Genomic DNA, 16316 nt, shown 5'->3' with positions numbered 1-16316 from the left:
GCTTACAAACTCCTTTCCCTTCCCCTCCCCACAACAGACACCCTGTGAGGTGGGTGGGGCTGAGTGAGGTGGGTGGGGCTGAGTGAGGTCTTACACAAACTGCTCTTTCAGGAACAGCTGTGCCAGAGCTTGTGACTCACCCAAGGTCACATCAGCAGGTGCAAGTGTAGGAGTGGGGACTCAAACCCGGTTCTCCCAGATCAGAGTCCGTGCACTTAACCACTACACCCCAGATACGGTATATTACAGAAATGTTGGTCTGTTTGGATTGTGCGTTCATTTGCAGACTTGCAAAGGAACAGGGAAACAGGAAGAAACTGCTTTTCTGGGCCCCGTGCAGGTGGTATTACAACTGAGAAGCCCTGTTCCTCTTTCGTATGCTGTGTCAGCCCTAGGAAATGGGACACGTGACCCACACGGGTTTCCTGTTCCCCCTGCAAGCTGGTGACACATGCCCTCGATGCCCATTCCAGCTGGCTTCAGTTGGGGGGGGAGGGGAGAGACAGAGACAGACCCATTAGCCTAGGGCTGCCAACCTCCAGGTGGGACCTGGAGATCTCTCACTATTACAACTGATCTCCAGGCAACAGAGACCAGCTCCCCTGGAGAAAATGGCTGTTTTGGAGGGTGGACTCCTACGGCGTTTTACTCTGCTGGGGCCCCTCACCTCCCCAAACCCCGCCCCCCCGACTCCATCCCTCATATCTCCAGGTATTTCCCAACCCAGAGCAGGAAATCTAAACTGAGCCCAGCCATTTAAACTGAACAGGTGAGCTGCGGACCTGCACTGCTCAGCTGTAAGGTTCAAATGTCCACTGAACAGCCGAACCAAACTGGACAAAAGTCTGCTAAATTTTCAGGGAAGGCGTCTTCCTTGAACATTGAGTCAGGGGCTCCGAACCAAGTTTGTGTCAAATTTTGGTTCGTGCCCATCTGTTGGGATTCTGAGATTCAAAATTGATGGCCGTTTTGCAAACACAAGAGCCATGTTAGTAAAAGAAAAATATCTTTACTACAAAACAAAATAAAGCATGGGTAAGGTACTTTGGATAAAAGAAATAAAATGAAAAGGTTACATACTTGCAGTTACTTTTAGTACTAAATGCTAACAGCTACATCTTTCTATCTGTGTTAGCTTCTAGAGGGGAGATTCCTCTCTGCTTCACACAAAGAGCCATAAACCTTGTGAATACATGAATGCTAGATCAAAGCATTTCCACAAACAAATTGTTAGTTGACCAATACAAAGGTTACAGATCACTTCATTAGGGTAAACAACTCCCACAAACTTTCCCGCCATTGAATACATTATGTAACGTAACATCCTGTTTGCCAACAAACAACATTTAACTCTGTAATGACTGAAGTGTAAGCAACTTGAAACTCCAACACCATCCCTACCAAGGAAGGCTCTGCAGAGGAAGGCCGTGGCAAACCAACTCTGCTTCCCCTTTGCCTTGAAAGCCCCTTGCTGGGGTCCCCATCAGTTGGCTGCAACTCGACAGCACTTTTACACACACACACACACACACACTGTGAGTTAGCCTAGGCTGACAGCCAGTGAGCGGCCCAAGGTCACCCAGCGAGCTTCCATGGCACAGTGGGGATTCGAACCTGGGCCTCCTTGATCCTAGTCGGACACTGTAATCAGTGCACCCCATTAGTTCCCGAGAGCCTAAACACTTTCCTTCAAGTGCAGATCTCTTTACTCAAGGCATAGCAGAGAGTGTTAGAATTACATAAGCCTGGGTGGCTCAGTCAGGGGTCTTTTCAGGTGACCCTGGGCCAGTACCTGCCTCTCCAGGTTGGTGTTAAGATAAAGCTAGATACAAATGCGACTCATGGATATCACAGCAATCTTACCCAGCTTTGTATGATGAAGGTTCATCAATTCTTTGTTAGACTGGAGCTGAAGAGTGGGGAGTTGTCAAGCTGGATCGAAGATGTTTTTGGACTACTGCAAGTTCAGGATTAGATCTTGGCTGTAATGGTTTCAAAAGTTTGGAAACCAGGGTGATTTTCTGGCTGACTGCTGCTCACATTTGACAAGAAAAGCCCAGAAAAGTAAGCACAGCCGACGTTCGCTAGATTGAATCAGCTGCATTTGCACGCAATTTATAAGATATTTAAAATAATCGAAGCTCTCTAATGGACGGCTCAGATTGCATTGAGAACAGTGGCCGCGCGCGGCTGAGCAGGCTTAAAATGAAGTTCACCCAACCTGCAATGTTGTGTTATCAGAAATAACCACATTCCTCTGATATCAATCCAGTGATATTACCAGTTCAACCAAGTAAACAAAACAACCAAACAAAACAAAACAAAAAATCGACACCCCCCCCCCCCAACTCCTGGGAAGGTTCTGCTCCAGAGACTGTGACCCAGATGTTGCTGTCCATACCTTGAAGACCTACGTAGCAGGAAAGCGGGGTATAAAAACAAACAAATTACCCACAAGCAGGATATCTAAATCACAGAATCACACAGAGTTAGAAGGAGCCATACGGGCCATCTAGTCCCACCCCCTGCTCAGTGCAGGATCAGCCTAGATCAGGGGTGGCCAAACTGCAGCTTGGGAGCCACAAGCGGCTCTTTCACACCTATTGTGCGGCTCCCGGCAAGACAGCTGGGGAAGAAAAGGGGAGGCATGCTTTCCCTCCCCCCATCTATTTGTTTTCTTTTTTTCTCTCTCTCTCTCTTTCTTTCCACCTTTCCCCTTCTTTCTTTTCACCTCTCTTTCTCTTTCTCTCTCTCTTAGAGAGAGAGCCAGTTTGGTGTCGTGGTTAAGTGCGCCGACCCTAATCTGGGAGAACCGGGTTTGATTCCCCACTCCTCCACTTGCACCTGGCTGGATGACCTTGGGCAAGCCGCAGTTCTGATAAGAGCTGTTCTTGGAAAAAGAGCAGTTGCTGTCAGAGCTCTCTCAGCCCCACCTGCCTCACAGGGTGTCTGTTGTGGGGAGGGGGAAGGAAAGGAGTTTGTAAGCCGCTCTGAGACTCCCTTGGGTAGTGAAGGGCGGGGTATGAATCCAATCTCTTCTTATTCTTCTTAGACAAATAAATATCATTAGCAAACAAATAAATGCCATTGGACAAATAAATATCATTATCAATATCTGTTTTTACCCTTTTTGTTTTTATTTTTGGCAGTCTCATTTAATGTTAAGAAAAGGGCAATGTGCATGTTTTTAAAATAAAAATGTGTGTAATATTCGTGTCTTGTAGCTCTCGAACATCTGACATTTATTCTATGTGGCTCTTACACGGAGCAAGTTTGGCCACTCCTGGCCTAGAGCATCCCTGGCCTAGAGCTGCTGCCTGAAGACTGCCAGTGAGGGGGAGCTCACCACCTCCCTAGCTGCCCATTCCACTATTGCACAACTCTGTCAAAAAGTTTTCCCTGATATCCAGCTGGTAGTTTCCCGACCTTAATTTAAACCCATTTCTTGCGTGTCCCATGATCCTCTGCTGCCAACAGGAACAGCTCCCTGCCCTCCTCTAAGTGACAGCCCTTTCTCCCTGTATGCTGTCAGAGACAGGGCGAGTTTCTAGGCCTCAAGATGGTAAAAATTAGATTGAGGCATACGGACAATGCCAGGGGAAATCAGAATCTATGAGGGCGAAGCCTCAGTTCTGTGCCCTACCCCACAAAGAACAGATCACCAGTCTTCACCTACCAGTTCGGGACCAATGATCCCTCTAAGCTGTGGAGTCCTGTGAGCAAAAATTCTACTGTGTGAGCTACTGGCATTAAAGTTGTGAGTGAGCTATTTGGCCACTGCAGAAGTTAGTTTGCTCTTGAGCCATCCTTCTTGAGCGAAGACAAAAATGTGTGAACTGGAGGATAAAAACTGTGAGCTAGCTCACACTAACTCAACTTAGAGGGAACACTGTAGGACAGTGATGGCGAACCTTTTAGAGACCGAGTGCCCAAACTGCAACCCAAAACCCACTTATTTATCGCAAAGTCCCAACAGGGCAATTTAACCTGAATACTGAGGTTTTACTTTAGAAACAACAACTCATACATTGACTTAAGATGATCCAAACAAAGTAAGGAAAGCAATCCCAAATGCTTTCATTTACTTAAAATCATTTGGCAGAGAATTCGACACTTTAATGATGGTCTGGGCCTGGCTGGGGCGATGGCACGCGTGCCCACAGAGAGGGCTCTGAGTGCCACCTCTGGCACCCGTGCCATAGGTTCGCCACCACTGCTGTAGGACATACAAGTAGGATATGGCCTGACCTAAGGTGGGTCCTCGGCCTTTGTCCCTCAGACTTATCACAAATGCCTTTGTCCAGAGAACTCAGGATGGCATATATATATATATTGGGTGAGCCTGCTTTTTTCTCACAAGAACCCTGGGACGTAGTTAGGCTCAGACGTAGGGCTGCCAAATGTGGGTGGGGGGCGGGGATTCCCCCGCTTTGAAGCCCCGATTTCCGACGCGGCGGAATCGGGCCCCGGGGGAACCCCGCCCCTGGCGTGTGCGTCACTAGCAAGTGACGTGGGCACGCCGGGCACGCTGGGGAAAACTCTATGGTTTTCCCTTGTATGGCCGTGGCCCCGTGCCCAGCGTGCCTACGTCACTTCTGGGTGACGTGCACGTGGCGCGCGCGCACAGCCCCGACACCGGCTGGGAGCCCCTCGCTCCCGGCAAAGACAGATTTGGCAACCCTACTGAGATGGAATCAATGGTCCAAAGTTAACCAGTGAGCCAGAGCAGTTATTTGAACCAGAGTATCTCTAGTACTAAGAAAATACTACAGTCACTATGCTACACTGATCCTCACGTGGCCTTCTTACTGCAGCTCTGTGTGCATGTGCTGTGAAGTCACAGCTGACTCATGGCCATCCAACAGAGTTTTAAAGAGATGTTCAGAGGTGGCTTGCCATTGCCTGCCTCTGCATCACAACCCTGGTATTCCTTTTGAGGTCTCCCATGAAATATTAACCGGAGCTGACCCTGCTTAGCTTCCGAGATCTGATGAGATCGGGCTATCCGGGGCAGGTATTACTGCAGCTAGGGTCAAGCTATTCGTATGATTATTAATAACCAACATTTCATATTTTTAGAGTAGAAAAATGGAACAAGGGAGAAGAAAAGAGTGTGTACCAACATCCTTCACATTTATGCCAGCGCTATTCTAGTTTAACAGATCTAGCTCCGCCTTCCCACTGAGAACTGTAGTTTGGTACAAGAGTTAAGGCACAACACTGTTCCCGCTTGCTACAGAACTACAGTTCCCAGGATTCCATGGACAGAAGGCATGGCCGAAATTAAGGAGGTCCACACAATAAATATGCCAAGAGAAAGACAAAAAGTGTGTGTGTGGGGGGGGGGGAGACAGAGTGGCAGACCATACATGTACATTACGGTAAGTCATTAAAATAAAATATTCCTAGTTGCAGGTCGGACATTGGGTCCCTTATCTGAAAGAGCCAAAATTCTACTGTAACGGATCACGGCACATAAGCAAATATATTCCCATTCGGAAAACACAAATCCAGGACTCTGATACAAAATTTGGACTGTTTAAAAATACACAGGGTTTCTATCATTGTGCGTCCAAACTGACACAGGGATTTTATATATATATAAAAATCCATATATATACTGTAAAAAAATCCAAAGAAATATTCTTTTTTTTAAAGACCGATGACTTTGTGCCAGGAACTGTGCTTGGCCACATATCAAAATGACCTTGTCCCTAATAAGGTAATTACCTCTCTCATCGCAAGATACCTTAATGGCCCTATAAAGTGTCCCTGTCCAGAATATATGGGGAAGATTACAAGCCCCCAGCATTAATTCATTGGACGCTATGACGCTTTATCAATAACGTTCGTTACGGCAGACAGCAGGTGAAGGCTTGTGCAGCCCATGAAACATTGCTCAGAGACGTGCGATGCTGGTGGTGCTCAGGGGGAGGAGTTCATCTGCAAATCTTACATGGATATCAAACCCCCAGCCCTGTCTCGTAATGGAGAGGATGAAGCAGACAGGTACCCCCTTTAGGTGCATGGACCTAGTCCCCGCGGTTCATTTCCCTGCAACTTCCATGTGCTGGATCAACCCCTTGTACTGAATCAACCCCTTGAACCATCCAGGTCAGTACGGTCTACTCAGACTGGCAGTGGCTCTCCAGGGTCTCAGGCTGAGGTCCATATCACCTACTGCCTGGTGCTTTTAACTGGAGATGTCGAGGACTGAACCCTGGATCTTCTGCACGCAAAGCAGAGGCTCTTCCACTGAGCCACAGAGCCCTTCCTCAGTACGAACCCACAAGAAGCTGCCTTACAGTAAGAACATGAGAACATAAGAGATGCCAATGTTGGATCAGGCCAAAGGCCCATCCAGTCCAACACTCTGTATCACACAGTGGCCAGAAATAGCAGTGCCATCAGGAGGTCCAGCAGTGGGGGCCAGGACATTAGAAGCCCTCCCACTGTTGACCCCCCCAAGCACCAAGATGACAGAGCATCACTTGCCCCAGAGTCCCTATCTATTCCTTGTGGCTAATAGCCACTGATGGACCTCTAATCCATATGCTTATCTAATTCCCTTTTGAAGCCGTCCATGCTTGTAGCCGCCACCACAGTGAATCAGATCCATGATCCATCAAGGTCCTGATTCTACAGGGATGTTCTAGCCTGATCCTGCATTGAGCAGGGGGTAGGACTAGATGGCCTGCATGGGCCCTTCCAACTCTGAGATTCTATGATTCTAGGAAGGTCAGTGTCGTCAACTCTGGCTGGCAGCAACTTTCCAGGGTCTCAGCCTGAGGTTTCTTCACATCACCTGCTGCCTGGTCCTTTTCAACTGGAGAAGATGGGGACCTTCTGCATGCAAAGCAGAGGCTCTTCCACCGAGTCACGGACCCTACTATCGATGGGGTCTTTGCGGGAGGGGGAACATAAGAACATAAGAGAAGCCAATGTTGGATCAGGCCAACGGCCCATCCAGTCCAACACTGTGTCAACAGTGGCCAAAAATACCAGGTGCCACCAGGAGGTCCAGCAGTGGGGCCAGGACACTAGAAGTCCTCCCACTGTTGACCCCCCCAAGCACCAAGAATACAGTGCATCACCTGCCCCAGACCAAGAGTTTCTATCTATACCTTGTGGCTAAGAGCCACTGATGGACCTCTGCTCCATATATGTTTATCCAGGGGTCATTTCGTAGAAAAAGAGGTGCAGGAGCTCATTAGCATAACTTATTTGCATATGCCACACCCCCTGACATCACTGGAAGTGTGTCAGAAGACAACACCCACCACTCAGGCTCCACTGGACTGTTTTGGATTGCTAGCTATTGGGGGGGGGGAATGTGCAGATCTGTCCTCGTAGAGGAGGGAGAGCTTGTACCTGAATAAAACTTGGTCTTAAAGGTGCCACTGGACTGTTTTGGCACCGGGGGCCGGGGGGAGCTCTACAGCTTACCTGGCTACTGCTTGCTCTGACTGAGGGCTGCTGGGAGCAGGGGACGGGGCTTGTTGCATGTGCCCGCCCCCTGGGCTCTTTACTGCCGGAGCTCCGCTCCTGTGTGCTCCTGCAGGAAATGACCCCTGTGTTTATCCAATCCCCACTTGAAGCCGTCCATGCTTGTAGCCGCCACAGGAAAGCAGCCGCGTACGCTCAGTTATGGCCAGGTCCAAATCCACCTAAGAGCCCCTCTGTCCAGTTTCTGACTGTCACTTCCACACTGTCATTTTTGTCACTCGTTGGTCCCTATTGCTTTGGGTCGTGTCCCCCCCCCCTTCCACGTGTTTTGCTCTCTCTGGGACTACTAGGGAGAGCAAAACACTTTTTTGGGGGGGGGACTCCGAAGCAGCAGGGACAAATGAGTGACAAAAATGACAGTGTGGAAGTGGCCCGAAGAGAGGGCAAAAAGCGGCAGGACGAAAATCAACTCCCCAAGGAACAAAGGGGGGATGTCAGAGCAGATGAAAGCCGGGAGGTGAGAGAGCAGCTGGAGAGATTTGGAAGGGAAGGGAACTGAAGGACTTCAGCACCTCACCTGCGATGAATGTAGTTTAATAATATGCATCTCTACAGCCTTGGAGTGTTCAGAGCATTTCACGTAACAGCCCCGAGAATACTTACAAACAGCCCTATAAAGCAGGCCAAAATTAGTATGGCCTACAGAGGGAGCTGCGGTGGCTCAAGTGGTTAAGACACTGAACTGCAGGCTGTGGAAGGTCGGTAGTTCAGCAGTTCGAGACCCGAGTGTGCCGCATGACGGAGTGAGCTCCCATCTCTAGTTCCAGCTCCTGCCAACCTAGCAGTTCGAAAGCAAGAAATTGCAAGTAGATAAATAGGTACCACTTCGGTGGGAAGGGAACAGCGTTCCATGCGCCTTGGTGTTTAGTCATGCCGGCCACATGACCATGGAAACGTCTTCGGACAGCGCTGGCTCTTCGGCTTTGAAACGGAGATGAGCATCGCAACCCTAGAGTCGGATTCGACTGGCTTTCGAGCAACGGAACCTTTACCTTTTTACAGAGGGATGGGGGGCTATGGTGGCTCACTGGTTAAGACGCTGAACTACAGACCGGAAGGTCTGTAGTTCGGCAGTTCAAGATGCGAGAGCCACATGATGGAGTGAGCTCCCATTTCTGGCCCCAGCTCCTGCCAACCTAGCAGTTCGAAAGCAAGAAATTGCAAGTAGATAAATAGGTACCACTTCGGTGGGGAGGTAACAGCATTCCGTGCGCCTCGGTGTTTAGTCATGCCGGCCACATGACCACGGAAACGTCTTCGGACAGCTCTGGCTCTTCGGCTTGGAAACGGAGATGAGCACCGCAACCCTAGAGTCGGATTCAACTGGCTTTCGAGCAAGGGAAACTTTTACCTTTACAGAGGGATGAAGAGATTGCAATTCACCAAGTGAATTCTGAACGAAGGGAAGATTCAAACTGGGGGTCCTCTCACAAACATTTATCCATCTTGTCGTGATAACTGACTCGTGCATAAACAGAAACAGGCAAGACTCAAAGTAAGCTCTCAGGCTTTGGCACATTTAGCATAGAGAATGACCAGATGTTAATGACCAGACATTGGCCTCTACCACAGCAGAAAGACAAATGCAGATCTGGACAGAACAAAAATCTCAAGCACTCACTACAGATCAGCGTCTCCCTTCTTTTTTTCAGGGTTAAAACTGGACAGGCACATCGTTGTTCTCTGAATGTTCTGGTTGGCTCTTGGAATAACAGGTTTTTGCCCTCCTTGCAACTGGATGGCAGCCCAAAAAAATGCCTCTCGCCCCAAGCGCCTGTTTATCTAATTGTGTAGAGATGGGACTGCGTGGTCAGCACTATGGGAATTTTGCAGATTCCCTTTCATCCGTCAGTTCTAATGCTGGTCACATGAAAGGATTCCGGTGCGTTCACGGGATGACAATGCTGCCCGCAAATCAGTGGAGGTGGAATCAGTACTGTGTGGCAGGGGTCCCCCAACCTTTTTGACCCTGTGGGTACACTGGGAATTCCGAGATGGCGTGCTGGGCACAGCCACAAAGTGGCTGCTGCGGAAACACCCACACGAAACTGCCTTACGCTGAATCAGACCGTCAGTCTGTCAAAGTCAGTGTGGTCTACTCAGACTGGCAGCGGCTCTCCAGGGTCTCAGGCAGAGGTCTTTCCCATCCCCGGCTGCCAGATCTTAGAATCCTAAAATCATAGAGTTGGAAGGGGCCATACAGACATAAGAACATAAGAGATGCCAATGTTGGATCAGGCCAAAGGCCCATCCAGTCCAACACTCTGTGTCACACAGTGGCCAGAAATACCAGTGCCATCAGGAGGTCCACCAGTGGGGCCAGGACATTAGAAGCCCTCCCACTGTTGACCCCCCCCCAAGCACCAAGATGACAGAGCATCACTTGCCCCAGAGTCCCTATCTATACCTTGTGGCTAATAGCCACTGATGGACCTCTGCTCCATATGCTTATCTAATTCCCTTTTGAAGCCGTCCATGCTTGTAGCCGCCACCACTTCCTGTGGCAGTGAATTCCATGTGTTAATCACTCTTTGGGTGAAGAAGTACTTCCTTTTATCTGTTCTAACCCGACCGCTCAGCAATTTCATGGAGTGCCCACGGGTTCTTGTATTGTGAGAAAGGGAGAAAAGTACCTCTTTCTCTACCTGCTCTTTCCCATGCATAATCTTATAAACCTCAATCATGTCACCCCTCAGTCGTCGTTTCTCCAAGCTAAAGAGCCCTAAGCGCCTTAACCTTTCCTCATAGGGAAAGTGTCCCAACCCTTTTATCATTCGAGTTGCCCTTTTCTGCACTTTTTCCAAAGCTATAATATCCTTTTTAAGGTGTGGTGACCAGAATTGCACACAGTAGACCATCTAGTCCAACCCCCTGCCCAATGCAGGACCAGCCTAAAGCATCTCTGGCAAATATCTGCCCAGCCTCTTCTTGAAAGCTGCCAGTGAAGGGGAGCTCACCACCTCTCTAGGCAGCCGATTCCACCTTTGAACCACTCTGACCGTGAAAAGGTTTCTCCTGATATCCAGCCAATACCTTTCTGCATGTAACTTAAACCCGTTGCTTCGGGTCCTATCCTCTGCTGCCAACCGGAACAGCTCCTTGCCCTCCTCCAAATGACAGCCTTTCAACTTTCAACTGGAGATGCCAGCAATGTTCCCTCTAAGGTGTGGAGTCTTGTAAGCAAAATTCTACTTTGTGAGCCACTGGCATTAAAGTTGTGAGCAAGCGATTTGGTTACTGCATAAATTAGTTTGCTTCGGAGCCATTCTTCCTGAGCTAAGACAAAAATCTGTGAGCTGGAGGCTAAAAAGCTGTGAGCTGGCTCACACTAACTCAGCTTAGAGGGAACACTGGATGCCAGGGATCGAACCTGGGACCTTCTGCATGCCAAGCAGATGCCCTGCCGCTGAGCCAGGAGGGAAAGCGAGCCACAAAATAGCTGCTGCAGTTTACCTTCAGTCACACAGTGAAGATCCTTGTGCTGTGGTGGCGGCGGCTACCAAAACAGCCTTTGAACGAACCTGAACAGCCAATCCAATCTCCAACATCCAATCAGAAGCCTTGCTGGGCAGAAGCCCCACCTGGCCCTGCCTACTTTCTAAGAACCCTTGGTGGCAGGTGCCGTGGTTCCTACAGGCACACTTGGGGGATCCCTGCTGTGTGGGATTTGTCCTGTTCTGGGAGCCAGGGGGGGTACAACAATACGATAGCTTAATTTCCCAAGACGAACTTTAGTTTCTCTTGCTGCCCACTAGAGAACCGCCAGGCTGAAGAGCTGTCATGCTTCTCAGATGTTCTGAGCTCCCCGTCCGCAGTTGAAACGGACCACTGGAAAAGCACTGCCCGGAAGTCCTTCCCCCTCCTTACCTGCCGCAAAAGCCGAGCACATCACAAAGAACATCCCGACTGCAATCCTCTTCAGAGACGAAGGCAGCAGGCCGTTCCTCTTCAAGATGGGGTCAACGACTTTATCTTTCAGAGGTATCAGGAAGAGAATGAGCACCGCATCGAACATGGTCAGCCACGCGGCCGGGAACTGGGGGGGAAAGAGAGAACGCCGTATTCTGTAAGTCTGATTTGCAGGCCTTTTTTAAAAAAGAAAAGACGTACTCTCCCCCCACCCCACCCCCATCCCAGTTAGGTACTGAAAAACATCAAATGCGTTCGGTGCCCAGCAGCTAAGCAACTACAACGCGTTCTAGGAGTACCTCCTCTCCTGAGTGAATTTTGTTAACATTCAGTTTCAGTTCAAAAGTTCCAGTTTCTGCCACGGTTTCGCCCCACTCGGGACAAAACCGCAGCTGCCTCCTCTAATGAAACCCGATAGCAGTTTCAGAGAAGTGCCCATGTTGGTCCACGGGAGAAGAGCCCGTTTCAAATCCAGTAGCCCTTTAGAAACTGATTAGATATCCAGGGCATACGTTTCTGAGAGTCAAAGCCCCCTTTGTTAGATAGTAGCATTACTGTTAAAATATCTTCTTTATTGTGAGACACTTGTGTTTTCTGTGTTTCTGTTCTTTTTGCAGCTCAGTTATCCATGTGAGGACCTGAACGCAGGCCTTCAGACCTGAATGCAGCTTAGTCTTAAATCACTGGCCATGTCCCCTTCCTCCCTGCATCAGAAAAAAACCCCTGGATTTTAAGAAAATACCTTCCCACCCCTATAGTTTGTTTTTATCCCAACTTTCAGTCAAAAATTCTATTCCGAGGTGCCCCTTGGGAATCAAAAGGCAACACACATGACAATTAGTAAAGGTAAAGGTTCCCTTGCTCGAAAGCCAGTCGAGTCCGACTCTAGGGTTGCGGTGCTCATCTCCGTTTCAAAGCCAAAGAGCCAGCGCTGTCCGAAGACGTTTAGTGGTCATGTGGCCGGCATGACTAAACACAAAGGCGCACGGAACGCTGTTACCTTCCCACCAAAGCTGTACCTTTTTATCTACTTACAATTTCTTGCTTTCGAACTGCTAGTTTAGCAGGAGCTGGAACTAGAGACGGGAGCTCACTCCGTCATGCGGCAACCCGGGTCTCGAACTGCTGAACTACTGACCTTCCACAGCCTGCAGTTGAGCGTCTTAACCACTTGAGCCACCGCAGCTCCTAACATGACAATTACAGTTCAGTAAAATGTCTGTTGCCCTGACCTGGCTGGCCCGGGCTAGCCCGATCTCGTAAGATCTTGGAAGCTAAGTGGAATGGGCCCTGCTTAGTCCTTGGACCGGAGACCACCGAGGAAGCCTAGGGTTGCTATGCACCACCTCTCTGTCTCTTGCTTTGAAAACCCTACCAGGTCGCCGTTAAGTCAGCTGTGACCCAAGGACACTTTCTACCACTACCAAAATGTTAGTTCAGGAAGAAGAAGAGGAGATTGGATTTATACCCAGCTCCTGCCAGCGTTCCGTGCGCCTTGGTGTTTAGTCATGCCGGCCACATGACCACGGAAACGTCTTCGGACAGCGCTGGCTCTTCGGCTTTGAAACGGAGATGAGCACCGCAACCCTAGAGTCGGACTCGACTGGCTTTCAAGCAAAACTTTACCTTTTACCTTCACTACCCAAAGGTGTCTCAGAGCGGCTTACAAACTCCTTTCCCTTCCCCTCCCCACAACAGACACCCTGTGAGGTCGGCAGGGCTGAGAGAGCTCTTGATAGAAACTGCTCTTTTTTCAAGAACAGCTCTTATCAGAGCCATGGCTTGCCCAAGGTCATCCAGCCAGGTGCAAGTGGAGGAGTGGGGCATCAAGCCCGGTTCTCCCAGATTAGAGTCCGCGCACTTAACCGCTACACCAAACTGGAGGAGGGGATTCTCAGCTGGTTCGTTTCACTCCTCTTTCCGAGGAGACCACAGATGGCAGCCAAAAGCATTGGGGGGGGGGGGCGCCTCTCAACTGGAACTGGGTCCAGAGATCAGTGAGAGGTTCTAGCTGCTTCCTGCCCCCCTCCGATGTTCTATAATGGGTGGTCAGGTCCTCTCTGGCCACCAGCAGGGGATGGGGGGTAGGGCTGCCAGATCCAGGTTGGGAAATTCCTGGAGATTTGGGGATGGAGTCTTAGGAGGACAGAGACCTCAGTGGGCTACAATGCCATAGAGTCCACCCTCCAAAGCATCCATTTTCTCCAGGGGAACTGCACTCTGTAGTCTGCAGATGGGCTGTACTTCCAGGGGATCCCCAGGTCCCACCTGGAGGCTGGCATCCCTCTGATGGTCTCATGCAATTTCACCGAGAATGAACCAAAACCTGCCTTTCCCCCCTTCCAATCAGAAACTACACGCCATTGGAGACCTTTTCAGCTTGCGATTTTTAACAACTGGAGTATCGAGCATTCTGAATCTATTTTCTGACAATGCAAAAATATATCCCCCCTTCCCCGTAAAGTAGCCAGAAGGGCAATAAAACAGCATCAGTTCTACTGGGGGGGGGGGAGCCAAATCAAGCAGTCTCAAGAGAGTGAGGGCAATTAATGCTCAACGCAAGATGTGCTAGCTCTGCTTATCTTGAAATCCCGGCTAATAGAACACGATCATCATGCTGGAGGCTTAGATGCCATTAAGCCCAATTAATCACGGAAACACCTGTCTGCTGAATGATGGATTATGCCACTCATTTCTGATAAACAAAGCCCCATAAAATTATTGAAATAAATACAAACAAAGATGGCTTTTTAATGGCTGTCAGACCTCATATCGGAGGCGCCTGTGACGGAAAGCAATTGAAGGTCAATTAGGTATTCCCCAGCACTCCCGCTCGCCTTGGAAAATGCAAGCGCCTAAATGATTCTCCCTAACTGTTTTGTGGAACTACAAAGCCGGACTCTCACGTTGCCACTTCGGTCATCTTCAGTATGTCCAATTCTCCATGTGGCCCTACCTGCGGATACTTAAATCTGCTGAATGGGGCCATGCAGAGAGAAGGGAGATTTTTCTACAGACTTGGGGGATCCCCCAGGTTTGCAGAAAAAATGCAAAAAGCTTTTTTTTAAAAAAATGAAGGGGGTAAATTTCCCCCCAGCAAAGGAACGTTGTTTGCACTTCAGCATCCACCCTCCTCACCATGTGTGGAAGACATTGGAGGGGGAGCCGCTGCTTCAGACAGATAGGACGGGGAGGGCAGCAGGAGCCGCCACTCCAGTCTCTGCAGAGTGGTAGGGAGGAGGACAGACAGGTGAGATTCCAACCCCCCATTTTGCAAGTGAGGGGAAGAATGGGAGCACGTGCCGCTACATCAACCAGGCTTGTTGAGGTGATGGAGCTGAGGGTCAGAAAGTGAAGAGGGGACAGGATGTGATCCTCCTTCATGAGTCTCGCATGGTCTCGATTTGTTTCTTCTAATAGTAAGACAGCCGACACCCGTTTCCACCACGAAAGTAGAATGGTGGTCTGGTCTGCCCACAGGTAGGGGTTTCTACATATTTGGGGGAATTCCCAATGTATGCAGGGACAATGACTTGGGCAATTTAACCAGAACTTGAGAAATGGTCTGAGGACTGAGCATGCTCCAGGAGGCCTGAAATGTTGAGAGCGGCAGGGAATCAGCTAAAGAAGGGGAAAGGAAGAGAGGAAAACAGCCCATGCAAGCCCTTGAAAACCTATCAGATTCTAGAGGGAAAGATTTTGTAGGGTTGGGTTAGGACTTCCAAATGATTCTCCCGATCATGGGCTTCCAGCTTCATTATCCTTTTGGAATGCTTGGTACCCAATATGTAAAAGTGGAAGGGGTAAAACAGGGAGCGTTGGGGCAGGAGGAGGAGGAGGAGGAGGAGGAGGAGGAGAGATTGGATTTATACCCCGCCCTGGGAATCAAACCCGGTTCTCCCAGATTAGAGTCCACACACTCAACCACTACACCAAAGACAACAATGCCAGGAAAAGTTGAAGGCAGGAGGAAAAGAGGAAGACCCAACCTGAGATGGATTGATTCAACCAAGGGAGCCACAGCCCCCAGTCTGCAAGCCATGAGCAAGGCTGGATGCAAAATTTACCTAATGCTGTTGAAAGTTATACTAATCCATTGAATTTTTTAAATAAAGTTTGTTTCTATCTGTCAACAAGAGAATGCATAAATCCAAGAATCACAGAATAAGAGTTGGAAGGGGTCCTACAGGCCATATAGTTGAACCCCCTGCTCAATGCAGGATCAGCCTACAGCATCCCTGAAAAGTGTTTGTCCAGCTGCTGCTTAAAAGCTGCCACTGTGGGGGAGTTCACATCATCTCCATAGGTAGCTTTTATAAACCGTGTTATATAATTTTGCTTTTATAAACACTGTTAGATGAGCTATCCCTCCATTGTATTTTTTGCTGCCCTTCCGCCAACACGCTCAGGGCAGGATAATTGATTCTCTCTTCCATTTCTCTTTCACAACAATCCTATGAGGATGGTACGCTTTAGAGGTGGAGAGAAAGAGATTAATCCACGGCCACTTGGAGACCTTCATGGCAGAGTAAGGATTTGGATTTAGGACTCACCAGCCCTAGTGATACGTACTAACGGCGAAACACCACTATCAGCTGCTTAAACCTGTTAATGGGGCTGACATCTCCACTGGTCTAATTAAGTTCGTTCTTCAAATATACTCGATCGTCATCGGATGGGCCAATGGACTAAAACCGTTTTCGACTGGCCTATCGGCCAACCCTAACTGCCAAAATCAAACCGCTAACTTTGAATTGCGTTGACCTGCTGTGCGTTTAGCCAATTCCACTTTCAAATCTTGCAGATATAAAACAAGACGTGGAAACAAGACGGGGGGGGGGAAAAAAGAGCCCCATCCCCCCCATCCCCCCCCCCCCTTGATTCCCCGGGGGGGCGGCAGC

At 49.3% G+C, this 16316-nt stretch overlaps 1 protein-coding gene across 1 annotated transcript in view; it reads right to left on the bottom strand.

The window, feature by feature from the left end:
• Positions 1–11373: 11373 nt before the first annotated feature.
• SLC15A4 (solute carrier family 15 (oligopeptide transporter), member 4) overlaps positions 11374–16316 on the bottom strand; it is a gene marked incomplete at its 3' end in the record, with an annotated part of 48697 nt that continues 43754 nt past the window's right edge. Inside the window, exon 5 of the mRNA XM_015426488.1 lies at positions 11374–11542. Coding sequence (XP_015281974.1) covers positions 11374–11542 — 169 coding nt within the window. The remainder of the gene's footprint in view (positions 11543–16316) is intronic.

Source organism: Gekko japonicus, unplaced genomic scaffold (genome assembly GCF_001447785.1).
Source record: "Gekko japonicus isolate JY-2015 unplaced genomic scaffold, Gekko_japonicus_V1.1 scaffold1118, whole genome shotgun sequence".
NCBI classification, from domain to species: Eukaryota; Metazoa; Chordata; class Lepidosauria; order Squamata; family Gekkonidae; genus Gekko; species Gekko japonicus.
This window is presented reverse-complemented; position numbering and strand designations above follow the sequence as displayed.